The sequence below is a fragment of the Geospiza fortis genome, unplaced genomic scaffold (genome assembly GCF_000277835.1).
Source record: "Geospiza fortis unplaced genomic scaffold, GeoFor_1.0 scaffold97, whole genome shotgun sequence".
NCBI classification, from domain to species: domain Eukaryota; kingdom Metazoa; phylum Chordata; class Aves; order Passeriformes; family Thraupidae; genus Geospiza; species Geospiza fortis.
In genome coordinates, this window is record NW_005054343.1 from 2796246 (window position 1) to 2821977 (window position 25732).

At 47.3% G+C, this 25732-nt stretch overlaps 1 protein-coding gene across 2 annotated transcripts in view; it reads left to right on the plus strand.

The window, feature by feature from the left end:
* The window catches only part of WDR59 (WD repeat domain 59), a 43986-nt gene extending 18716 nt beyond the window's left edge, over positions 1–25270 (plus strand). For both annotated transcript variants that reach the window (XM_005422739.3, XM_031058474.1), the window contains 14 exons: positions 316–440; positions 1269–1433; positions 2221–2316; positions 3729–3885; positions 5160–5229; positions 5499–5652; positions 15138–15271; positions 16676–16757; positions 18584–18696; positions 19712–19859; positions 19952–20024; positions 21054–21180; positions 21597–21739; positions 23578–25270. In XM_005422739.3, coding sequence (XP_005422796.1) covers positions 316–440; positions 1269–1433; positions 2221–2316; positions 3729–3885; positions 5160–5229; positions 5499–5652; positions 15138–15271; positions 16676–16757; positions 18584–18696; positions 19712–19859; positions 19952–20024; positions 21054–21180; positions 21597–21739; positions 23578–23813 — 1823 coding nt within the window. In that variant the 3' untranslated portion in view covers positions 23814–25270. The remainder of the gene's footprint in view (positions 1–315; positions 441–1268; positions 1434–2220; positions 2317–3728; positions 3886–5159; positions 5230–5498; positions 5653–15137; positions 15272–16675; positions 16758–18583; positions 18697–19711; positions 19860–19951; positions 20025–21053; positions 21181–21596; positions 21740–23577) is intronic.
* The last annotated feature ends 462 nt before the right edge of the window (positions 25271–25732 follow it).

Below are 25732 nucleotides of genomic sequence, written 5' to 3' on the forward strand. Positions count from 1 at the left end.
CAGTGTGTAGGGAGGAAAAAGGGTCTCACATGAGAAGAGAAGGACCACTTAGGACTGTAGAAAGTACAGACAGGTTCTGTAACTTTCCTGGGAACTCTGTGTACAGACAGCTTTGGTTTTTTGAAAAGAAGGGTCAGAAACTTGCCTCCAAACAACAGCTGAAACTGTCCAGCTCACAGGTCTTTTCCAGGTAAAGCTCATACCTCCATTTGTCAGAAGAACAGAGTACCTGCTGTCTTGGCTGCCTCCTGACATCATGTGAGATACTCTGCCTGTTATAGCTTGTCTCAACTTGTTTTCCATCTTTCCTGTCAGCCTTAAAAGAAGATTTCCTGAACGATCCCCTAGTGGGAAAGAAAACAGACCAACTGGGGCTGCCTCAAACACTGCAGCAGGAGTTTTCACTGATCAATGTGCAGATCCGAAATGTCAATGTGGAGGTACAGAGTTTCCTTTTGCTGGCTTGTTAGGAGGGGATGTGGGCAGGCTGGCTTGTTGGAGCCTTTAGAGGGGAACCTTCTTTGCTGCAGTGACTGCTGTCTGTAAACAAGTTTTATTCTGGGCTGTCGAGATCCCCTTGGCCAGGGGTAGTAAGAAAGAGGATAATCCCAGACAGTGGTGTGAGAGAAATGTTTCAGCACAGTAAGTGCACTGGCTGATCTTGAGAAGGCTGGATGGTGTTTTCTTCTCTGTCTGGACTGCAGACTGGAAGGTGACTTGTTTAGTGCAGTTCATCTCATTTCAACAGGTTCTGAATCCCATCTGCTGAGCTCTATCCCTCAGATTTGCCCCCTTCCTTACACTCCAGACTCTCCCCTGTGCATGGAAGCTGACTGGAGGCACAGCCCTGGACTGGGCTGGGAGGCTCGAGGCAGCTGCCTGTCTCCTTTCCCCATCCCTGTGGTTTCACAGCTCATGGTGTGATCCAGATGTAGTTTTCTACTGCCTGTTCCTGCTGCACTGGGCCAGGACCTCTCCATGGCCAAGTGAAGTGGGCTGGGGTGCAGTGGCTGTTGGGAGCAGACCCCCTTTCTTGTGCTACCTGGGCTGGCTACAGTGTCTGGATGCTGGAATGTCAGTCTGCTGGTGTGAGCTGAGCCTGTCCCCATCTGCCTGGGGCTTTTTGCTGTCACTGTGTTCCCTGCCCTTGAGAACGGCATGACATCGTCTTATGTGCAGAGGAATCAGCCCCTCAGCGTGAATTTACGCCACTGTAAGTGTAAAAGTCCTGGGAGATCTAACTAGAGACCAATTGCTTTTCCTCACAGATGGATGCAGTGAGTCGCAGCTGTACGGTGTCGGTGCACTGCGGCAACCACAGAGTCAGGATGCTGGTGATGTTCCCTGTCCAGTATCCCAATAATGCTGCACCATCCTTCCAGTTCATCAACCCAACCTCCATCACAGCTTCCATGAAGGCAAAGCTGCTGAAGGTGTGTAAGGAGTAGAGAGTGTCTTTATAAATGTACAAATGATGGATACTTGACGTCTGGATTTTCGAGATATACCTAAACATCAGACTTTGCTGAAGACATACCACAGGTCATGTTGAACTGGTAAATTGTGAAGCCCATAGGATGAGGTTTTTGTTGGTGCAGCAGCCCAGTGTTTGCCTTTTTCCACTGCTTCTTCATTGCTGCTATGTTCCAATGTCATGTGTATTGCCTGAGGATCGCTAACATCCTTCTCCTCATGCAGTTGCCCTAAACCCAATAATAGACAAAATGAGCAGCTAAGCATCCACCTGCAGAGTGATACTATTTTTGAGCTAGGATGTTGCTTACTGCTCTACTACACAAGCTGCTTTAAAAATGAGGGTTTTTTTTTACACAGGCCCTGCTAATTCAGACCAGGTGTTTGATATCTGGTGTAGCAAATACTATTGCTAATGAAATCCTTTCCCCAGCAACACATTGATGGATCACTTTGGGTTTCTTCCTAAAAAAAACTGATCCAGTTTGCCACAAACTAGTATGAAACATATGGGCTGCAGTAATATTGAAGCCTAAGTCCTGGCTCAGTGTGCTGCTAGGTGAACCTCAGTGCTCTGATCAAAGCACACAGCCATTCCTCAGAGCAGACAGCACACCAGTGGCTCCAGTGGACATTAGGGGATGTCTGTGACCTGTTCCTGGCATCTAAGCTGCTCTGCAGACAAAAAGGATGTGGGCAAAGTGTGGAGGTAACTGTGAATAAAGTTGTGTCTTATTTGTATTCCAGATACTGAAAGACACTTCCCTGCAGAAAGTGAAGCGGAACCAGAGCTGCCTGGAGCCTTGCCTGCGTCAGCTGGTCTCCTGGCTGGAGTCTGTCGTGGTAGGGAGAGCTGCGTGGGCTCTGTGCCCTAGTTTGTTGTCTTTTCCCATGTCCCACACTTCTGACTCTGCAGTGAGAGTCTGGCCTCGTTAGATGTGCAAGTAGACCCCTGTGACTGGCCATTACATTTGTGTGAGCACTTCTGGTTAATGTTGAAGAGAGCTGGGTGGATGATTAGATGTGTTTTGTTTTCCACAAATGAGGCCCTGAAGGTTTGCTCTGGGGAACTCTGATATCCAGGTTACCAGGAGTGATTGGAGATTGGAGAATCTTAGTGGTGCATGGGAGCTTCCCAACTCAGAATATATTTCACTGACTGCCAGGGCAAGGTTATCATCTGTGAGAGAAGGTAAGCGGCCTCAGGTTGTTGATGGATTCATTCTTGTCTGAGAGGCAGTGACAGATGTCTTCACCTCCTCAGTTCAAAGTCAAAGGTCCTTCTAGTCCTATTCTAGGGTTTTTGTTTTCTTCCCTGAAAAAAAACCCCAAACTGTGAAAATCTGTTTTTTTCTGCAGCCTTCTGCTGAGGTTTTGTAGGGATGATATTGCAGATAAATCCAAGTCACACTCTGCTCTTAGCTGTGAGATCTGTGATACCTACTCAGCATCCCAGTGTCAGGTATTAGGTCTTTGTGTGGGTGAAGTGTACTGGAGTGGGTGTTTTTAGCATTCAGGAAAAGATTGGAGAGTCTCCTCAGGTTTCTGTTCTGAGAGGTTTTGTTTATTCATCACAAATAAAGGACTGGGGTGGGTTTTTTTTTTTACATGTGAAGGCTTATTCTGCTTGGTTGCAGCAGTAATATTGTAAGAGTGGGAACTTTCTCTGCTGTATGGAAATCTGATGACTCGAGGCACCACTGCTTTCAAAGAATTCCTTTAGACTGAAGTAGTAGTATTATTTATCCAAATAAATGCAGATTTCTGCCAAAATTCCTGTGGATAGTCCTGAGGACCCCAGTAATTCACACCACCTGCCTTCCTCACTTGAAGACTCCCAACCTGTGTTTGACACGTCTCGGTTGTGTGGCATTCCCACTCAAGGAGATTTTGTGCCTCAGTGAGGTATCATGTTCAGCTCAACTAGCTGTCTTGAGAGTCATATCCAAAGTCTGAAGGTCAGATTTTCTGTATAGTTTCCTCCTGTTCCTCCCCAAGTTAAGCTCTGCGTTTCAGCATGGTTATGGTGGGAGAGAAGTCTCTGGACAAGCAGCCAGAGAAGCTTTTTCCTCAAAGGCAAATGTGCCTGCAAGTGCTTCCACAGCTGAAGCAGCAGCTGTGCTCTGAGCTTGGTCTGCTCTGGCTCAAAGGATGAGCAGCTCCTGTGAGGCTGCTTGGCACTGCCATGTCTGATCTCTGGCTGGATTTCTTTCCTGTGGCAGCAGGAGTGTGACCTTGGGTACCTTCTGTTTCAGAACCAAGAGGACAGCACATCCAGCAATCCCTACGCTCTGTCCAACTCCGTGACGCCCCCCTTGCCCACGTTCGCCCGGGTCTCCAATGCCTATGGCTCCTACCAGGACTCGAACATCCCATTTCCACGGACCTCTGGAGCCAGGTTCTGTGGTGCAGGTCAGCCCTGTCACTGATCCATTAAAACAGGTACCCAAGGAATGGTCCTTTTAGATGTCTTGGGGAGCATTTGCCTCTGAAGAAGATGAGGTTTGGTCATTGCCATGCAAGGAGTAAGGAATGGTGTTAAAGTAGTGATACTGTGGTAAATTTAGAGGTGAAACTAGTTAGCAACTGTTTGCAGTTGAGGTTGCATGTGGGGCTTTAGGATTTGGAAAAGCAGAGATAACCTTTGGCTTATGGCATGCCAGAAGCATTGACAGATCTTTTTATAGAACACTGGGAATAGCTGTTTTCCTTGCCTACTTCTCTGCTACCAGCATCACATTACTGGGTGTATTCTGGCACTCTGTCTTCACAAAACTCCTGTGATTTGGGGTTGAATCTACCCCTTGCTGAAACCACATTCATATTACTAACCACTCTTTTCTCATTTTACTCTCTTTTACTTGTCCAAAATAGCTTTCCCAAGGTCATTAAGAAACTTCCCCTAGATGAGAGATGAGGTACAAATCACATCCAGGTTTCCAGGAGAGCACATAGAGTGTAAAATTCATTAAAAACCAGGTTAAAATCTGAGTAAGAGCTGTTAAGTTTCACTGAGCTGTTTCAGATGTACACATGCCTTCTCTGAACCTGACTGTATCCCAATGTGAGCACATTTTGAAAGCTGCTTTCCATACAGGCCTCCCTGAATTCCCAAGTAAAAGTAAAACAGAATAACATTGCATTGAATAGGCCCAGTAAAGCCTGCTAAATCCTGAAATGCTTACAAGAGTAGGTGGCTGAAGACACTTGAGAGGCTAACAAATGGAATAAGGCTTGTGAGAGAATGTTTTGGAGTTGGCTTCAGATGTCTGGGGCTCTCCTGTTGAAGAAGAGAGTTGTACAAGCTGCAGTGGTTTCTCTGCATTGCCAAACATCACCTCACTTACCTCTGGAGTAACAGTGCTTGGCAAGTTCTGGTGGAGAGTTAAACATGAGCATACATTTGCTCATTTTCTTTTCCTGTCTTTTCTCTAACAGCTATAAGCCACTTGAAATTGTGCTTTTGAGAGAAACATCTCAAAACCTCCATGCTTTGTAGTGGGTGTGCAGGGAGTTGATTTGGGTTGAGAGAATGTCTGCTTTTAGTTTATAATTAGTAAGGGTAGTGAATAAGAGCCAAGCCCCTTGCCTCTGATTCACAGGGAAATCTGGTCATTTAAGTTGAACCACCCCTGAGTAATCTCCTCCTTGTTGCATGATCTTTATGCCATGTCCTGTCCCTTCAGGGTACCTGGTGTATTTCACGAGACCCATGACCATGCACCGCGCCGTGTCCCCGATGGAGCCCACACCCAGGTGAGTGCCCTGTGTGGAGTTTGAGATCTGCTGCTGTCATGGGCAGGAAGGCAGGAAAACACCAGGTCCTGCATTGGAGCCTGTTCCCTCCAGTGTTAGCTGTGGCCTCCATGCAGAGCACCTGGGCCCTTACACCACTGCACCTCAGCAGAGACTTCTTCCCAGACAGTGGCACCATTGCTGGCAGCTTGGGTTGGTGGAGATGTCAGTGTGAGCTGCAGGATGTTTTGGTGGGAAAAGGCCCTGGAAGTGTATTCCCTTTCTTCCAGGTCTCTGTCAGCTTTATCAGCCTACCACAGTGGCCTCATTACTCCAATGAAGATCCGCACGGAGACTCCGGGCAACCTGCGCTTGTACAGTGGGAGCCCAACACGCAGTGAGAAGGAGCAGGTCTCCATCAGCTCCTTCTACTACAAAGAAAGGGTAAGTACCACACCAAAACACTGCTCCCAACACTTCAGCCTTCATGATCTGTTTTCCTTTCATTTAGCATTGCTAGTAACAGAAGCTTTATATTCCTCTCAAAAAGACATCTTTTTACAGGCAGCTCTGTCAAATGGATTTATCTCCTATTAGTAACTTCTTTACCAATCCTCTCTAGCATTTGGCCTGCTTATTTTGTTGTTTCTCTGTGCTGACCATCACAGTTCCCTTCAGTGAATTATGCTGTCTCCCTTTGCCTTATGTAGGGTTAAAATCTCATCCTTTAAGAAACTGTAGTCTTCAGATAGGTACATGTAGGCAGCTCTTGCTGTTCTGGGTTCTCCCTGGTACATATATAACTGCAAAGGGTTGTGACTCTCTGCAGCTTACTGCCAACCTCTCCTGGACTATGGGATGTGGTTGGTTATTTCTATTTCAGGTCTCTCTTTCAGGGATATGTGCCCCCTTTTTTTTAAAAAACAAAACCAATTTCTAAATGATTATTTGAATCCACATAATTCTGGTTTAGGTGCAAGTTTTTTTGTTGTTCCTGTTTACAAGGCTTTGGAGAAGAGTGGGATTGTTTCCTTCTGGAACATGGTAGGTGAGGAAGACCTGTTGTAATTGTAGGGTGGCTGCAGGGTAGTTGTAAAGCAGCTGTGAGGGCCTGGTGTGCCTGGAGCAGATGCTGTGGGAGCAGTAGGCCAAGTAGATTGTTAGAAGCAAACTGTGCTTCAGCAGGGGGTGAAGTGGCTTGCAAAAATGCAGTAAGCTTCCACTGGGAGCCTCAGAATTTGGGGCATTGAGTAGTTTGTTCACTGTCCCTGCAGAGGACATGAATCTGTTGCAGCAGTGAAGAGCTTCCAGGTAACCCAGGGAAAGCCAAAACCTGTCTGCACTCTGCTGGCAGAAGGGTTTGGGAACTTGTGTCCCAGGAGCAGAGGAAGTCAAAGCCTTGAACACCCATCCTTCCTGGGCACCCAGACAAGTCTTATTTTTCTGGTGGTGCTGGGTGTGACAGCCAACCCTGTCTCTGGGACTGTGTCCTGCTTACATGATGTCATTACAGCTCCCAGCTGTGGGGAGAGCCCCTGTCCCCAGTGCAAGTTCTGCTTCCATACAGACCCCAGAAGACTCTGAATCCTCATCCTGTTTTTTTCCCCCCACACAAGCTTTTTTTTTAATGAAAAGAGAAAATGGTGCTGCCTGGAATTACAGAATAGACTTATAGCCTGTCCTAGTCTTTGTAGGAGAGTTTATTTAAAGAGCCACCTCTGTCCTCTGCAGCAGGTTTGTCCCCAGCACACAGCCTCTCTAAGATGACAGACAAGGCTAAAAATAACATGTGGAACCAGCTTGGTGCAATTTCATGTGACCTGTCTCCTCAGCCCTTGTATTGATGGCAACAAGATTTTTGTCACAGGGTAAAAGAATTGAAGAGAACAAAGCATGTGTGCAGCCATGTCTGCTGAAAGCCAAGGGAAATTCCTGTGTTCCCCTTCCCCTGCCGAGCTATCTCCTCGCATGCCGGAATAAATGTAAGAACCCTAGCAGGGAGCTGGTTCAAATGTTCTTGCAGATGAAATAGTATTAAAAAAATCCCCAAAAAGCCTGTATCTCCCTTCAGGAAATGTTTTTCTGATTCTTCAGGAGTTGATGTCATGGCCTCTGTTAGATCAATGCTACGTATTTTTGTTATTTCATTGGGACAGTTTTAAAAAGCCCAGACTCTGAGTTTAGTTAACTCCTTGCTCTGAAGCTTGGATTTTATGTTCACATTAAATAAATGTTGAAATTCTGTGCATCAAATTGTGATATCAGACCTCATCCCCAAAACTGAATTTATCAGCCATAACCAAGTATTTAAATCCAGTGTAGCAACCACTGGCATCCACTACCATTAGCAAACAAATGGAATTTGCCCATTGCTAGACAGGGAAGATGTCATGTTCCCATAAAGGCAGGGGAGCTGCTGATTCCAGCAGAGAGCTCCTTAGTAAGCCAAAATGAAGCTAAATCTGGCACTGAGCCTTTCTGTGCTCATTTAAATACGTATATATATACATATATGTGCATACACACACATCTATATATATATCTTTCTCACTTCTTATTCACACATGCACACTCCTCATTTCTTCCTCCCTCTTTTTCACTCCTCGAAAAAAACCCACTGAAGAGCAGTAGTCAGCAGAAAGGAGGAGCTTTATCTGTACCATGGCATTGCTGTCAGTGTTTTGAACCTGAGTGTCTCTTGAAGAAGGTGCCATGGAGTTCTTTTTGCCCCTGCAGTTTGAGGGTCGTGCCAGTGGGGACCTGGGGGCTGCTCAGCCTTGCTGTACCTGGGCATGGTGACAGGGGTGTCCTTGTGCTTCCCATCAAGGAACTGGTGGAGGGACTGAGCTTAGTTTTGCTGCTTTTCCACTGTACTGAATTTCCTTCAACTAACCCTTTTCTCCTTCTCTGTGAGGCCTGCTGGAGGAACCTATAGCACTTAGCTGCAGCCTTCTCCTCTCTTTTTCCACGGGGCCCTGCAGCCAGCCTTGGCTTCCTGGCTGTAGGGCTCTCCCAGCAGTGAGATGCAAGGGGATGTAGAGGCTGAAGGCATGGTTGATGGTCCTGACTGTCTATCATCAACTGAAAACAATGCAAAATACATTGTACCTGACCCAAATATCCCCTTTTATTGTGTTGACTCCTAGAGATCTGTACACAAAACTTTTTTTCAAGTGAGTGTACCCTAATGTGCTTTGAAAGATTCCATTTGCTGTTGTTGTAATACTGTGTGAGTACCTATTGCAATATCTTCAAGTTCCTAATGAAAGCCTCCTTTGGAGCTATTTGGCATAGTCAGTGAATTTGATTGCTCACTCAATCTGAATGAGTTTCTCAACCCATTATGACAATATCCACATGGCCCTGCCAAGTAGCAGTGTCTCTACATCCCTTCTAATATCCTGACATATGGGTTTTATTGTTTGAAATGAAACTGAACAGTTACAGCAGGTTCCAATGAATGAAGTTCTGGAGGATGCTGGATGTTAAAGGGAATCTGAGTAAGCAGGAGTGTCTGTTTAGCTTCCTGCAGATATCTGTGCCATGGCACTGGACAGCTGTGCTGAAAATGATGCAGTTTACACTTAGCTGCCTTCCTCTTCAGGCAAGAGGAGTAAAACTTTGGAGTTTAGGCATGTGGGGCACTTGGGTGTTGTCCTCTGCTCAATTCATGGTATGACCAAGGTCGCATGAAGCAGTTCAGTGCTTCTTGCAGTAATACAGCTCCATGTGGAAGACTTTATTCAGATTTGTGTTTGCCAAAGTCTTCCATAGAGGCTGGTGTTGGGCACAGACACAGCAGCCCTTGCTCTGCCAGAGCCATTGGTAATGCTGTGTACAACTGTGTGAGGGTGAAAGTGGTTTGCAATGTTTGCTGTGTACCAGAGCCATTGGGAACAGTATCTTTTACTCTGCTGGTTCAGGGCACTTTTCATTTCAGTTTATTTACCTCTGTCTTTAACTTTCTTGGTGTCTCTCTTCCCTCCTCCTGGGTATAATGTTTTCGCGTACAGATGTCTCCTCGCTCTGCCCGGCGCCGTTGGTCCATACAAGCAATTAACGACTTCCCGGTACTGTGTGCTGTGCTAATTCTGTCCTTGATATGACCCTGTCTTCTGCCCAAGGGCCCAAGAATAAAATGCCACCTGCCTGCCTTTGAGTAACCTGCACAGAGCTGGGGGACTCGCACTCCACGCAGGGCTAGGGCTTCACAAGAGCAGATGAACGTGTAAGTGGGCAGGAGCAGAGAGTAGTTTGCAAGGTGCAGTTACTGACCTACAGGATGCCTGTTTCACCTGGCCTTGTGGTCAGGAAAGGATGCCAAGGGGTGATTTGAAGTGTAAGAAAAGATCAACCTCTGAGATACAGAGTGCACTGTAGAGGAGCTGAGTGATAATTATGTATCATCAGCCAACTGATGAGACTGACATTAGAGCACCTAATTTCTGAAAAGACAAAGCTTTGCTGGAGAGGGAGGGAAGATCACTTTAGAGCTGTGGAAGAAGCAAACTGGTTGAGTTTCTAACAACAATCTGTCATCTCATTAACATGAACTGCCACTTCTCAGTGCAATTTGTCACACAGTCTTATTTCCTGGATCAAAAAATACAATTTCTTCTTAACTTGTGATCTTCTCCCAGCCCTTGGAGTTGCACCACTGCATTCATTCAGAGTGGTTGCATTTCAGCCACCCTGGCAGGTACTCCCTCCTCCTGGCACCTGCCCTGCCAAGTTTGCTTTGACAGTTGTTTTCTGATTGTCAGGTCCACGTGTCCCTCAGGCTCCAACATCATTCATGATATCATCTTCTTGATGATAACAGGATTGCTCAAGCTGTGCTGTACATGTGGGCAATTACTATTTCATCACTCATCTTCCAAGCATAGACAAAGCTCAGAAAATCCTCCATTTCAATTTAAAGATGATCTCTTAAGTCTGTTTGTCTTAATGTCTGCATGAACAACTGTTTTTTCAAGCTGCTGTCCTTCATGCTATCTCTTCATAAGACAGCAGGGAATAAAATACAGTCCTGTAACACCTGATTTAACTTGGTATAATAGGATCAAGTTTTCCTAATTGCAAGAGTTCTAAGACTGTACTAGCAAATAATAGGTGAAAGAAACCAGAAGTAATTTACTTGACTCCATCAAGGCTTTTTGCAAAGAGCCTTGTGAGCAGCAGAGGCAAGAAATGAAGTTCTGTCTTGCATCAGGAGCAGACTGAAAGAAAGAAAATCAAGCAATGAACTTGCCATCTTGTGTGGTGAATTACAGAGCACAAAGGCTATGGTTTAATTCCCTTACCACTGTCCTGGAAGGAAGAGCAAGTAGTGATGTGATTAAGTTATAATTTTCAATAATGCATATTTAAAAGGGATAGAGGGGTTAGTCCAAGCCTTGAAGGATTGATTGTATTTGTGGATAACCTTTGAAAGAGGCTAAACTGACTCTCTGAAGGGGGCAGCAGTGCCTAAGGTGAAGACGGAGGCTTACACAAGGAGAGGCCTAGGTTATTAGTGCAAATAACATGCCTTCCTTCTGGAAGAAGAGCTTAGCATTGCTCAAGGTGTTTGGGGAAGCAAGAGTTTAGCAAGTTTACAAGAAGCAATAATTCCTCTTTCTAGCCTCCTCCTCTGAAGTACCCATGCTTTAGGGCAGGTGCCAACTATTGATTGAGGGCCTTGGATTTTTTTAGCACCTTTATGGCAGGTGCCTGATACTGTGGGAGATGCTGGAAATAGTAAATGCTGATTATTTTGAAGAGAAAATCCAGGCAGTGCTGCATGAGCCACACGGGGGAGTTAATCTGTAGGCAGTTGTTCAGAATAAAGAAGCATAGCATTCTACAGGGAGGAAGCAATTTTTGCATTTTATTTAAAAAAAATAAATATGAGAAGCAGCTTGAACCTGACTTGAGCAGGTTTAGTTATTTTATACATGTCTTATTGCAGCTTAATCTCTTGGCATTGAGTCTGTTCTTTTCTGTTCACAACCTTTACCTTTGCCCTACTAACACCAGTTTATACCACAAACCCTGAAATTCTGCATATGCTGATGTGAAACAGGCATTTTACATTTCAGGATCCTACTTAAAGCCCTGCCTGCCTCAGCAGGATCCAAAGGCACACACACCCAAGTGTTCAGCATCCTTTCCAAGCGGGCAGCATTTTGCAACTCCTGCTGCTGAGTATGCAGTGATGATGGTGGTTGCTACAAAGCAGTTGGTGGCTTATTCTTGGGCTATCTGTTTCTACATGTAACCCATTTACTGCCATCGTTATCACCTCAGATTGCAGCAAATTACAGCCTTGGGTATAGTAGTGCAGGTGCAGGCTGGCTTTTTTAGTCATTATCCAGTGCTGTTCCCTGCTGTCACCTCCAACCCATGATTGCCATAAATGCTCTGGTTTCTTTCCTTCTCGTGCTCTGAGGAACTGATGAGTCTTAATTTACTTATCACTGTAGCTATTTTCTTTGGTATCTTCCTCTCGTGAAACTGAGGAGCAGCTGGGTAGGTGCAGTTCTCCTTGGCATGGATTCTAGGCTTCAGAAAGAGCTAGAAATGTCGTGGGCAGTGCAGAAGACCTGTGCCTTTGTCCTTCAGCTGCCAGCAGCTAGCTTGGTGCATGTGGATTCCTGCTTCAGCTCCAGTTGTTATGTTCCCTGCTCCCTATCCTGACCTGTGCTCCAGCCCCTAGGAAGAGATGTGTTTTCTGCTCTACCCTAATCCCCCTGAGCCTTGGTGACGCCTTTTGATTACACCATAGTGGGAGCTTCTCCTGGGAGAAGAGGTGGAACAGGAGGGAGGTGGACCTTGGCCAGATAAACCCAACCTAAAGCTTTGTCTCTGGTAATCTCTGTTAAATGTGCTCAAATACCACCTGGTGGAGAGTTACTCCTGTAATTAACACCAGCAATTATTGGATTCAAAGTAGAACTTCTGCTGTCAATGGTGATGAACTTTACCCCATCTGTGATGGTTCCCATACTTCTGATTGTGGGTTTTTTCTAACTCTTAGTTGCTGTAGCTGAGGTAAACCAGAATTGCAAAAAGCCCAGGCTTTTTTAATGGTGACTCTACATGTAGCTTTATGATGTTTTTCTGTCACAGCTTTAGGGGCTGGAAGTGGTGGGCATGGAAGTGTAGTACAGGCAGGGCCTGTGGCTGTTTACTAATTCCATTCCTGGAGCTGCACCAGTAAAGAATTAGGGTTTCCTTTTTTGCCAGTAAATAAGCAGAGTTAAAAGGAAGAAAACAGGACAATTTTGGTTTGAGTCCAGGTTCTCAGGGGGTTCTGGTACATTTAGTGTTTCCATTTGTATGGTGATATGCTAAAAGCAAGCAGCGGAAACCATTCATGAAAGCTCTTTTTCATTCTCATCTTCATTTGTTGTCATTCTTCTCCAAAAAAAAAAAAAAGACCCAATTGCCTGTGGAAAATGATATGTGTTGTCCATGTTTGTAGTCTTGAAATGCCTGCTGGGAGGCTTCTTCAGTCTGCTCTTGCAGGGGGCAGGGAACAGGTTGAATCTGTTCCAAAGACTGGGCAGAGGGAGCTCTCCATCGACTGAGTCCTGGGGGCAGCTGTCTTACAGATGGCCAGAAGGTGGCAAGTTGCTCTCCAAATTACTTACCAAGCTCTAGAAGCTCTTGTTGATAGCCCTGCAGAACGTGGTTCTGTGTCTGCAAGCCTGGGCTCAAACACCTGCTCAGACACAGCACAAATAACAGCTTTTGCTGTGAGAAGCCTGGTAGCCCTTCCAGGACAGTGCCTGAACTCTTTCCTCCTGGTATATCATTGTGCTGGGCTCCCAAGCTTCACTCATACATTGATTTTGGTAGCCTCAGCAGCTCCTCACCTCACCTGGGAGACAACATTTGCTGTCCTGCGGAAGAATGAGGTACTCAAGTGCCACTGTTACTTGGGAGCCTTGCTGTAGTACAGCCCACATCCTTCAGCATGGGATTGGCAGCTAAACTTTCAGGTGTTATCAAAACAGGATTAGCTTGCCCAATGTCAAGAGAGGCAGAGGTGATCCAGACTGTGCCTTGATTAGGAACTGATGGACTGAAGAGAGGTGGGTCTCCTACCTGACCCCATTCTAGCCACCTTCCACTGCACAGTGCTCTTCACGTTCAGGGGACAGATAAATACTGCAGGCAGATTGCTCTTGGATTAACTAGGATTTGAATAGATGTGGCAGAGAACTAGTCACTCAGCTTTTCCAGAGCACTGGATGTTGACAGCCCTGTTTCTGCCAGTGTTTCACCCCTCTGGATGTTGGGCATCCTGCAAGCTCTGCTCCTCTTTACTCAGGGGTGGTGGGAGATCAGGGGAATGGTGATGCTTTGTGACATCAGCATCCCTGGAAAAACCCACTTTTGCCTCCTTTGAGGCTGAAATGCCTTCTTCACTTACTGTCAAGCTGGACCCTCTGATCCTCAGCTGTGCAGTGTTCAGAGAACCTTCAGAAGCTCATCCTTTTTGCTTCTTGTGGCATGTGTTAGTAGTATGCTCAGCATGGCAAGACCTCCTCAGCACACTGGCCTAAGCTTGGGCCAGGCAGGCAGTGGCATTTCTTAAGGTCATGAGTAGTTTTTAAAGGACATTTTGGGTCTGATAAGCCTGCCCAGGTTCTCACAGGACTGCATGGTCATGGTCAAAAGCTGTTTGGCACTCAGCCATCCCAGAGCTGGCCTCACCCCCACAGTAAAGGTGATCCTGCTTGCAGATCCAAGTCCTGCCTTTCCCGTATCCCAGTCTGCTCTTTAGGAGCACCAGTGTGAGCCTGGGTAAGCTGTGTCTGCCTTGCAGAACCATCAGCACGGGGCTGTCTTGCTGGCCCCTTGAGAGAGGGGCTGTTGTGCTTGGATGAGATGTGTGGGAAGGCCCAGCACGAGTGTCCCAGGAGAGCCTCCCTAAGTCAGCATGACCGGGTTGGGTCTCTTGGCTCCATGTGGCAGTGAGGGAAGGCACCATTGGAGAGCAGCATTGCAAAGCACTGGAACCCTGCCTAGCAGCCAGCACTTCCTTCAGTAGAGCTCCAGTGCCTTCTGCCTGTCATGCTGCCACACATCCTCTCATCTCTCCTCCTCACTCTCCTAGAGCAAGGAGCTGGAAGAGGTCAGGATACCAGACAGATACTCTATGGTGTTTCACACAGCCAAGGTAGCTTTATGCAGCTTGGCTTTAAGATGGCCTCTGTATCTGTTACAGGGAGTATTTGGGAATCTTGGCTTCTTGTTTCTCTTCCCTCCTGTTGGTTCCTCTCCTTTCTTCTCCCCCCTCTTATGTGCCGAGACAGCTGTAAGTAGCTGTGAGCATGGTAGCTAGGGATCCTTGCTAGGAAAACTTGGGCCCTGCTTTATCATCTACCAGTTGTTTGTTTGAAGCTGTTGATAAAGCAGGAGGTGGGAGCCCTGTGCTGGCACTGAACAGGGCTGTTCTCACCCTGAGAGGGCAGACCTAGAGACAGTCTGGAGCTGTGGGCTTGCCCTGAGGCAAAGGGCGAGCAGCAGCTGCCTCCAGCATGTCTCTGTGCTGACGCTGGCTGAAGTCAGCAGTGGTTTATCTGCAAAGGGTTCCCAGAGAATGAGAATTGAATGCTCCTCCTGCCAAACTTGCCCAGGTTTGATTGGCATCCTGATGCTGATTTATTCTATTATTGGCTTTCACACAGGGAAACTCACAAAATACTTTTTGAGTGAGTTTGACCTTGAGCTTGCTGCCTTGACCTGCTTTTCACTTCCTACAGATGGAGATGCTTGTTCTCCTGGGCATGTCATGGATGTTTTCCAGGGTAACACAGAGCCTTCTGAAAGGCAGGTTTGGGTGCTGCTTGCATTATTCCTGACCCTAGTGCTTTGTTCCCTGTCCCAAGCAGCCTAGTGTCCTGTTCTCCAGTAACACCTTGCCATTGGTTCTGCAGAAATCAAGGAGGTGGAAAAGCAAACGAGAGGGGACAGACGCCAACAACCGACCCATCAAAGCTGCTGGGAAAGTTATTATCCAAGATATTTCCTGTTTGCTGCCTGTCCACAAGCTGCTGGGAGAGCTCTACATGTGAGTACCTGTGGGCTGTCATCCTTTTCCAAATGAAAGTAGCTGTCTTTGGCATTGCTGTGCTTTAATTGTGACATCAGTCAGCATGGATCCGTGAATGTTTCTCTACCTCCTTCCTCTGTTCTTGCCTCACTGCTTTTTTTGGTATCCCTCTGCCTGTGAGAGGGCACCTGTCTCCTGTAAATCTGAAAAGTGTGAGGGAAGAAATTTTTGATGAGGTGTGGTCAGCAGAGTTTGAATCAGCATCATCACTGCAAATTTTACAAGTTCCAATTTTCACCTGCTAAAAAGAGAAATTATCAGTAGAAATTCTTGTTCAAATCTCATGTTAAATGCACAGGCTTAAAAATCTCAGTAAATGGCTGTAAAACTATTAATAGCTCACAAAGCTTTTTAATTTCAGAAGTATTTAATATGTTCCCACTTGGAGTCTTGCTTGTACATACCAGGTCTGTTGTGCAGGTTGTTCTGTGTTATTGGAAAGGATGGAGTTCTGTGGGCATTTTTGTGTTTTTGTTGGTTTTGTTGTTTTGTTTTTTTGTTTTTTTTTAACAAAGGGCTTCCTTTTTCCAGACTTTCTAAATCACATGGTTACAAAACCTCTGTTCCTGAATTTTTTTTCTTAGCTTTGGTAATACTGGCTGGTCCTTAACAGAATTTCCAATCTATGGACATTCAGGGAAGAAGCAGGTTTCCTTTATGAGGAAAGAAAGAGAGGAGAAAAACCCTTCTTTCTCTTCCTTTCTATGTTATTAAAAAGAATATTCTTTTGAAAAACCTGTTGGACCTTTCTTCTTGGGACATCTTGTGTAAACAGCCTGACCCTTTTCCTTGTGCTTTAAAAATCTTGAACAGTTGAAGTGTTGGGAAGATTTCTGATGACAAGCAGAAAAACACACGTGGGCTTCTTCAGCCCACCTTGCCAGCCTGTCAAGGCTTCACACAGTGGGTGTGCTATCCCCCAGCCAGCTTGGTTCTTCCCAGTATGCCCCTGTCTCCCTCTGAGTCAGCCAGAGCAGGCTGATGGATTGAATGGGAATAGGACCATGTAGCCAATGGTACCACTTTTAGGGACAAGAATGATTCTGGACTTCATGATACCTCAGCAGAAGTTTGGTCTGATACCCTCTTGGAAATGGTGTTGCTTAGAATCAATCCCAGTAGTGTGGAGTTGGACTTGATGTGTGGTGTATTAGCAAAAATGAATATTGGTAGGAGGATGGCAGTGATCCCTCAGTAACAGAGAAGGATGGGATGGGATCCTGGACATGCAAAGAGTCTCATATTGATTGGGGGGTCTGGGCTGCCCACTGCTGCCAGAGCCATGTTCCCCCTTCCCCCCATTCCTCCCCACCTTTGTAGGTAATGTGCCAATGAGAGCTGAGTTACCTCCTTTCCTTTCAGACTGAATGTGAATAACATCCAGGAGACTTGCCAGAAGAATGCAGCCTCAGCCTTGGCCGTGGGCCGGAGGGATCTCGTGCAGGTATGCCATGGAACCCGACCTCTTCCTCAGCATGCTGTGCCACCCTCCAATGGCTTGTGCTGTCACCAGCACCCAAAGGCCACTGGGGGTCAGCAGCTCTGTCGGGGACTCCCTGGGTGGTGAACCTGGCCTGTGGAACGGCCGCCAAGGGGGTCCCCACCTCTCTGACTCTGGGCATTGAGAGATTCCTTCCCAGGACTGCACACAGATTCTTTTATGCTCTTTGCCATACTGAGTGAAACACATTTTTCAGGGAATTCCTGTAGGCAAAGTGAGGAATGCAGCCTGCTTTTGAGTCATCAAATGGAGTAACTGTGCACAGAGTTGCCTAGCTGCTGTCAGCATTTTGATCCGTAATTTTTTTTGTACTTATGTAATTGTTCCCATTGTTTGGCATTCTGCTGGCACTGGGTACTAAGTGCAGCTATCTTCTCCCAAGAGAGCCTGGGCCCAGGGGCCCCAAAATGGGGCTGGCTATTTGCCTTCAGCTGAAAATAGGAGAAAAATGGCTGTTGTGGCCCATGCTTCTCCCTGTGATTAGTCCATTGCAAGAACATTTGACAGGACATGAAAACACCTGAAAGAGATGGGAATTGGCAGTGCCACAGGAGCTGTGCACATCTCCTCAGCATTTGGCTCTTCTAGAGCTGGATAGGCAACGTGCACAGGCTTACCTGATCTAAGCAGAAGCTGACTCAGGCTGTTCTCTTGCTTCTTGGTGGGTTCTGCAACACCAGCAGAGAGAAAGTAGGTCTAGTTCCCCCTTGTCTGTTCTTCCTCTTGCAGTCTGGTTTGTCCACATTGGACCAGAGTTTGGGTGGAGTAACTTCAGCAAGATTTCTCTGAGATAACTCTGTTTCTTGCTTGGTTTTGCCTGTCCCATGTAACTCCAGCCTGTAGTGCAGCTCACAGCAGACACACAGGCTTAACTTGCAAGTCACAGGTTTGGTGTGCTCTGTAGCAGTGTAGGAAGTGCCATCTTTCCTGTTTGCTTTCTGTGCACTCTCTTACTCAGCCCAGTCCTTGTTTTGGTTTCTCTTCTGTTGCTGTCTCTGATTTCACAGTGAGCAGCTTTGGGACTACTTTTTCTGGCTGTTTGTACTTAGTGCATGTGGTTTTTCTTTATTGTCAGTTCTCTGATTTCTGCTGTCTTTTTAGCACCATGCTCTTTTTCCTTTCCTGCTTTATTTTTCATGCTAAACTAGGAGCTTTCCTCTTCCCTGGAATATTCTAACTGTCCCATTTTTAAGGGCACAGCAGAAAAAAATAGTCCTAGATCGGTGGTATAGAGACTGACAAGATGGAACCATTTTCAGAGTAGAGGATGATAAATGAAGGAGAAGTTTCATGTGAAGTGGTTAAACTTCTGAAACAGAAAAAGCAAACAGTGTCCTGTCTGTGCCAGGCTGCATTAGGAGAATAGTGCTCAGTGATACCACTAATGAAAGGGTACTTCTCATGCAAATAATGATTTACCAGTAAACTTTCTGCCACCAGACATCTCTGAACCAAAGAACTGTATCAAATCTAAACTTTTTTGAGGCTAGTGACTATAAAATGCACTAATAGACTATAGACTGTTCTGCTTTTGCATTTAACCCAAACACAAAGTGAGTGGGACAGGAAAGCTTTGGTTTTGTGTTATTCTCTGCATTATTCGTGACACAGAGACCAAAACTGTTCCCTGCTGTCAGGGAAAAAAAAAAACCAAACAGACAAGCTCCATTATTATCTGTCTGTCTGTGTGTGAATCTGTGCACACCTATGCCCTGGGAGTGTGGTTAATCCTAATTGTAGCTTTGCTGCTTTTCCTTCCTGTCTGCCAGGTTTGGTCACTGGCTATGGTAGCCACTGATCTCTGTCTTGGACCGAAGTCTGACCCAGATCTAGAGATACCTTGGGCACAACATCCATTTGGACGTCAATTACTGGAGTCCTTGTACGTGTCTTGAATGCTGGGGAGGGGCTGGGGAATGGTTGCTGAAGCAGAGCCCTCCATAACTATGTGTATTGTAAGGGGTCATTTCAGGTTTGGGGTAGTGCCACAGCATGGATTTTTTTCCTATCTCAAGCCTGTGATGCATCACAAAGGGAAATTCCAAATGTTTTTCTGGCATACAGGAGGCAGCCCTTGACCTTCCACCTGTCACTTAGGTCTTCCTTGGCCAGCATTGAGCAATAGGCCAGGCACAGGTGGAGCTCTGCTTTCTATGTCCACAATGCTTGACTTGGAGATTTGGGTTTCCTGCTCCCCACTAAACGAGCCTGTTGGTACAGCACTTTTTTTTCACCTTCTGATTTCCTGTTAGCTTTATTGGGAAGTGTTGCAGTGGCCACAAAGCCAAGTGTTAGCTATAAATGTTTTCCATGTGAATCTGCTCAGGAGTTACATAATCCATGACTGATATTTTCTGTTGATCCATGCTATTTGGAAGTGCAGGATTTGTGTGCTGTGCTTTTCATACCATTGCTTGGCTGAGCTCTCTCCTGCTGCATGGCAGCAGTGGGAGCACAGCACAGGTTGTTCTTTATCACTCCCAGCCTTCAGAGCAAACTGGAAACTTCCCAGCCTTCTAGAAAGCCTGCAGCAGCCTTTTGCCTTGTGACCCAGGTGTGGGACACTTGCACCCAGAGGCCTTTGTCAAAAAGATGTTGTGGCTGGGAGTGAGTCTAATGGCTCCAGCACTACATCAGAGCCCAAGTACTGCTGAATTCCCAGAGCTCCCGTCTTTCTCCCACCAGTTAGGACGTGAGCGTTTTCAGAAGGAGAACTTGGCTCCTCAAAGGTGTGACAGAAAAGCCAACCCAGTCCCTCAGTGCACATGTCTCCTGTGGGCAGTCATGGCACCCAAACCCATGTGTGCAACAGGCTTGAATTAGCTGCCCTGGAGTCTCAATGGTTTTGCCGCTGAGTTCTGCCCAGTCTCACACTCACTGTCTTTTTCATTTCCCAGGCTGGCTCATTACTCACAGCTCCACGATGTCCAGACCCTGGCCATGCTCTGCAGTGTGTTTGAAGCCCAGTCCAGGCTCCAGGGGTGCCCCAACTCTTGTGTCCCCTTTCCTCAGCGTGCCTCCAACCTGGCCTCCCACAGCCGATACGTACGGTCGCCATTTCTTTCCCATTTGTCTTGGATATCTTTGAACATCTCTCACATAGATGACATGATTTATTCTCCTTTCCCCCTCAACAGCCCAGCTTTACTTCCTCTGGCTCCTGTTCCAGCATGTCAGATCCTGGGATTGGCACTGGAGGCTGGAGCATAGGTATGAGACCTGGCTAGTAAATAAAGGAACCCTTCCAGCCAAGGTTTTAGGTGGCTCCTGTGGTGGGGAAAAGAAGGAGTTAGTACTGGCTGTGATTGCAGATGTGCTCTGCCAGAGCAGCTCTCTGGGGCTTGGCCAGGATGGTGTGACTCCATGGCTGGAATGAGCAGGCCTTGCAGTATCTGTGTCGAGGCTCCTGCAGTCCTGCACCTTCTGGCTTCAGCAGATACTTCATTCAATGAGTATCAAAAATGGCCTCAAAATGTCATCAGCTGGCTAATTCCACAGCATTTGGGGCAAAAGCAGTGCTGGGCTTTCTTCTCTCACTGAAAAAAACACAGCAGTTGGAAAGACTGGGTTCTTGGTGCTGTGAATATGCACAGAAGTTTTTCACTGTGACAAAGGGGGGCTCTGGTGTCAGAGCTGAAACTTTTGGCAGATTCCTAGTGATATACACGATCTGGGGCAGCATCAGCCCTGTTAGCACCGCAGCTGTAATTTTTCAGTGTGATATCAAGGCATATGTGACATGGGGAAGAGAAGAGGATGGGGGTTAGGGAAGTGGAGGATCTTTTGTAGCAGTTATTAGCAGTCATCTCCCTGCCCCCAGGGCTGTACCTTGCCTGCAGAGGCCCCTTTACGTAACAGCAGTCCTGGTGATGAGAGTCCTCCCTGTCTAGGAAAGAGGAACCCAGGTCCGCCCAGGAAACTGTTCCCAAGCAAACTCCATGGGATTGATTGCCTGGTTACTTTTTATCTAAAGCAGAAGGCAAAAGGGATTCCTCCACATCAGATTTCTCTGCCTGGTGATGCCCATTAAGTCCTTTCACTGGAAGTGTAGTAGAAGCACTTGGCAAGCAGAGGCTGGCACGTAGTTCTTGGAGGCGGGGCAGTGTTTGCTGGAATGCAGAGGGTGGTAGGACAGAGATAGGACTGAAACGTGGGGGTGCAAACCTGTGGTCTTTCATGTCCCTTCCTGATTGCAGTTTTGAGGGGGGAGATGCACTCACAGCCTCTTGGTGTTTGCAGCAAACAAAGACACAGAGCAGACCTCCACTCCCTGGTGCGAGTCTTCTCCGGATGACTTCCGCTACGGAAACCTAACGTATCCTGATCCTCGGGAGAGGGAGAAGGACCAGCATGAGAAAAACAAAAGGTAGGTTATCACATGCCTTGGGGGTACTCAGAGATGCCTTACTTGTGTCTCAGTCACGTGGAGCTCCATGGCCAGCTCTCTTGGTGCTGTGCAGTACCACACCTGCCCCTAGACCTTGTCATTCACACAATTACTTGAAGAAGCTTTAGATCAGTGCTGCTGGGATTACACATGATGCATCCCTAAGAGGCCGTGGTGAAGGTCCTAAAGGACAGTCCACCCATGGAGTGTGCACCCTGGAGTGTAGAACAAATCAAGGCCAGAGCAGTTTGTGTTCAGCAGTGTTTCAGCAGCCTGTGGGAAGTGCCCTGCTGCATTTCCAGCAATGTGAGCTGGTTGCATAGCCATTGCAGGAAAGAGGATTGCAACCAGAGGCTCTGAGAGTCAATCAGTTACAAGCCTGTTTGCTCCTCTAGGCTGCTGGATCCTGCCAACACTCAGCAATTTGATGACTTTAAGAAGTGCTATGGAGAAATCCTTTATCGCTGGGGCCTGCGAGAGAAGCGGGCTGAGGTTCTGAAGTTTGTCTCGTGTCCTCCTGATCCCCACAAGGGAATTGGTGAGTGTCTGATCCAGTTGTTCAGGCAGAGCCACAGCTCTGCCTCGGGAGCTTAGGCACGTGCAATCTGCAGGGCAGGATGTGTCATGAATGGAATGGGCAAAGTTTATCAGAGATCCACCCAAGCGAGTCACAAGGGTTTAAAGTGGTTATATAGGTGTAATTGAACCTTGGTACAAATTGTTCCACAGGATTAATGATGGCAAACCAATTATTTAATATGAATAAAATATGAAGAGTTTATTTAAATTGATGAATATAATGATAATCATTTGACTAAAAAGGCCTTAATCAGAGTTATTTACCACACAGTATAGAAAATTAAAACTAGAAATGCAATGCACTGGTTATTAAATAAATAATATCAAAGTTAGCTTAAGAATTATCAGGTAGACACTGATGTCCATCTATAGCAATGACCATGGGCAAATCTCTCTCACTCTGCTTTGAGGAGTGACCTTGAGGGCTGTCCCCACCCAAGGTAAGGATCTTCACACACACCTAAGGGAGGTGTGTTAAAATTTTTCACCATTTAAAAATGGAACTGGTCTTTATGGTATGGAGTCATTGACTGTCAGTCACACAATTTTAGCTAAAATGTTGTCCTGCCTGCTCAACAGAACGTGCTTTATTTTTGAGTAAGATGCTGTCAGCTCTTTGGTTTCTTCTTCTGTAAACATCTGCCTCTCCCTTCCCTGCCAGGATTTCACGTCCCTGTTGATGCCAGCATTTGCCTTACCTATCCATGTGATGGGTATAATTTGGGGTGGTGTGTTCAAGCTGGTTTCAGCATTCTTCAGCACTAAGAACAGCACCCCCCCCCCAATCCATCACTGATAGCTTGCAAGTAAGGCAGAATCCAAGCTGGTTTATTCCTGCTTAGGCAGAGCATCCTGCTACATGGATGAAGTGTTAGTTGGCTACTGAAATGTCACAGCAAATGTGGCATTTAACCTCTGACAGAAGCCAGCTCTGCCAGTAAATGGGTTTGACTTCTTCACAGTTCTGGGTGGAGGTGAGGCTTGCAGGTGTTGGTTCAAGGGCTTTGTAGACTGTAACATCTGTCCAGGAAAGCTGAAAAATTCACACACTACCATGCCAGCAGTGCTCAGCTCTGTGCTGATGAATGACTTTTATTCCCTCTGAGATGCTCTGTCTTCATCTCTGATCCTTGGCTGAAGTGTCCTTATGTTAAAATTGCAAGATGTCTAACTAGGTGAGCTAGCCAGCAAATAGGTAAAGAGAACTTTCCTCCCAAAATACTTTCAGCAGCGTAGATGCCCAGCTTAAGGACAGCTGCCAAATTGTCGTCTTCACAGACCTATAAAAACTGATGTGCTTGACCTGGGGCAGAGGAAAACAGGTGAAGGATGCCTGAGAAAGAGCAGTAGTCTCACTTTGTCACCCAAGACAACTTCTGGGGAGTAATTGGAGTGAAAACAGGTGACTTAATCCACTGCCTTTGCCCATCCTTGGCTGACAGTCTGATGCAGGAGCATCAGGTGGGCTCTCTGATGAGAAATGGAGGCTGTTCTTGCTTGCTTAGTGACACTTTATAGTGCTAAGAGGTGGATGAGACCAGCAGGAAGCCATGAGTCAGTGTCTCCAAGGCTTGAAATCCAGCTCACATTTCCAGCAGACAGCTGTAGCCATCAGGGGAATTGGTGGGCCAGTCAGTGCCTCAGTGCTCCAGTTGCCCGTTCCTTTGATCGCATGTGCAGAACAAACCAAGATCTCTAAACACCCTCCCATCCTGGTGGAGCTTTGAGGCTGTTTGCAGGGCTGTGTCTGTGATTCCAGCACTGACTGTCCCCCTCTCTGTGTGTGTTCCCCGGCAGAGTTTGGCGTGTACTGCAGCCACTGCCGCAGCGAGGTGCGCGGCACCCAGTGCGCCGTCTGCAAGGGCTTCACCTTCCAGTGCGCCATCTGCCACGTGGCCGTGCGCGGCTCCTCCAACTTCTGCCTCACCTGCGGCCACGGCGGCCACACCAGCCACATGATGGAGTGGTTCCGCACCCAGGAGGTCTGTCCCACGGGCTGTGGCTGCCACTGCCTGCTCGAGAGCACCTTCTGAGCACTGGGGACAGCGGGCACGGATTGAGAATTTAATTCCCAAGCCATGCTGAGTCAGCTCTGCTCCGCTCTGTCTGGAAGAGGTCGCTGCAAGGAGCTGGAGCAGGATGTCCTGGCAGTGTGCTGTGGTGATGTTTACAAGTGCTTCCATTACTCCTGCGCTTCCCAGGTTGCTTTCAGACCAATTTGACCAAATTCCCTGTGTCCATTGCTGGCAATGGATGCCACACCAGAAAAATTGCTCTCTCCTGCAGAAGGGTGTATGAATATTCCTTAGTTTGGGATGAAGAGGTTTTTGAAAGCTCCCCTGGAAGGGGCCCACCTGGCAGAGCCAAACTCGCTTCAGCAATGTAGAGTCTTTTCCAGGTGCCTCCTTACATGGGCTCAAACTGAGCAAAAGCAGTTGTTTTACACAATTAAAGCAGAAATAATTCTCAAACAACAGTAAGCTCTGAAGGTGAGTTGTAAGTGGCACTTGAATAGTCCATGGAACTGTGCTCAGAGTTTCCCTGGAAGCAGCAGGGTCCTTATTTTGAATGGCTGTTTACATCATTTAGATTTCCCCACAAAGCAAGAAAAGGAAATGGCAATTTCAGGATTACGTCTTAAATAATTTCTGCTCACTAGTCAGTACCTGTGAAAAGCCCAGACAAGCACCCAAGGTCCCTGGGATTAGTTGCTTCCAGCAATTTTAGTACTGTTAGGCTTTAAGGTGTTTCCATCTCCTGCTCTGACCAAGTGATAAAATGCACTTTAACTTGTCCCTGTCGTAGTGGTGACACTTCCTGCTCACTGGGAAAGGCATCTGCCTTTTGAGTTTGGGATCCACACTGTCTTTTAGATGTGGTGTTTTTGAAAGCCTTTGCTCCTTCACTGAGAGCACACAAAGATGACACTTACTCAGTACAGCAGCTCCTTTTGGCTGTTTCCAAGCTCTATGGGGAAAATTAGGGTTAATTTGAGATTTGCTGCTGATGGAGTGACAAGGCTCTTGAACAGGGAAGCAGCTGTTTCTGGGGAAAAAGGGGGTTTGGAAGAATGGTGGAATCCATGGAGGCAGAAGGTTTATGACCTTACTTACTGTGGAGCATCAAGTGGAGAATGTACTGCTGGATCAGTTTGGGGCTATGCCTGCAGGGCACTCCCAGTGCAGGGATGCTGCTGTGCGGTGTGTGCACACCTGGAATGTTCAGCCTGTGCCTCTCCAGGGCTGGCTTCAGCCTGAGCTTTGGATTTGGGTTAATGTGTGGCCAGGGATGAGCCAGCTGGAGCTACCCCCACCTGTACTGGCACTGATCCCTTCTCCCACGCTTGCCTGCTGAGTGGGGCCACGTGCCATTGCCCTTCCCAACCCCTGTGCTAGCTCAGGCAGTGGGATCCTGCTGTGGAATAAACAGATGATAGATCTTAAACAATTAAAACATTAAAATTATTTTTTTAAGTGCTGTTCTGATAGAATGTGGTGTTGCTCTGATGGCTCTCTCTCTCTGTGGGGAGCCCCCAGCAGCTCTCCCTCCCAGTGGGCGGTGAGTGTTGCACCCGTTGCTCTCGGTAGTAGCAGAGCCCCACAAGAGCTAAGGCGCTGCTGGGTCCCCCAGCCCTGGCTGGGACGATGTGCTGGCACCCGCCACACCAGCCTGGGAACTGCCCGCGGTTGTGAGGCTCCTCTTGGGAAAGCGAAGCCGGGCGGCGTCGGAGCTGCCGGCAAACCCAAGCCCACATCCTGCACTTTGGGGAGGCCCTGGGCAGCGTCTGCCCCCCGGAAAGCGGGCGGGGGCACCGGGGTCCTGCCGGCGCCGCCGCAGCCGCGGGGCCGGGGCGCTCCTCGCCCGGAGCTGCCGGGGAGCGCTGCCGCCCTCCGCCTCCCTCCGTGACAGCCATTCAGCTGGGAAGTATTCTCATTTCCATGCTCGAGTGCTC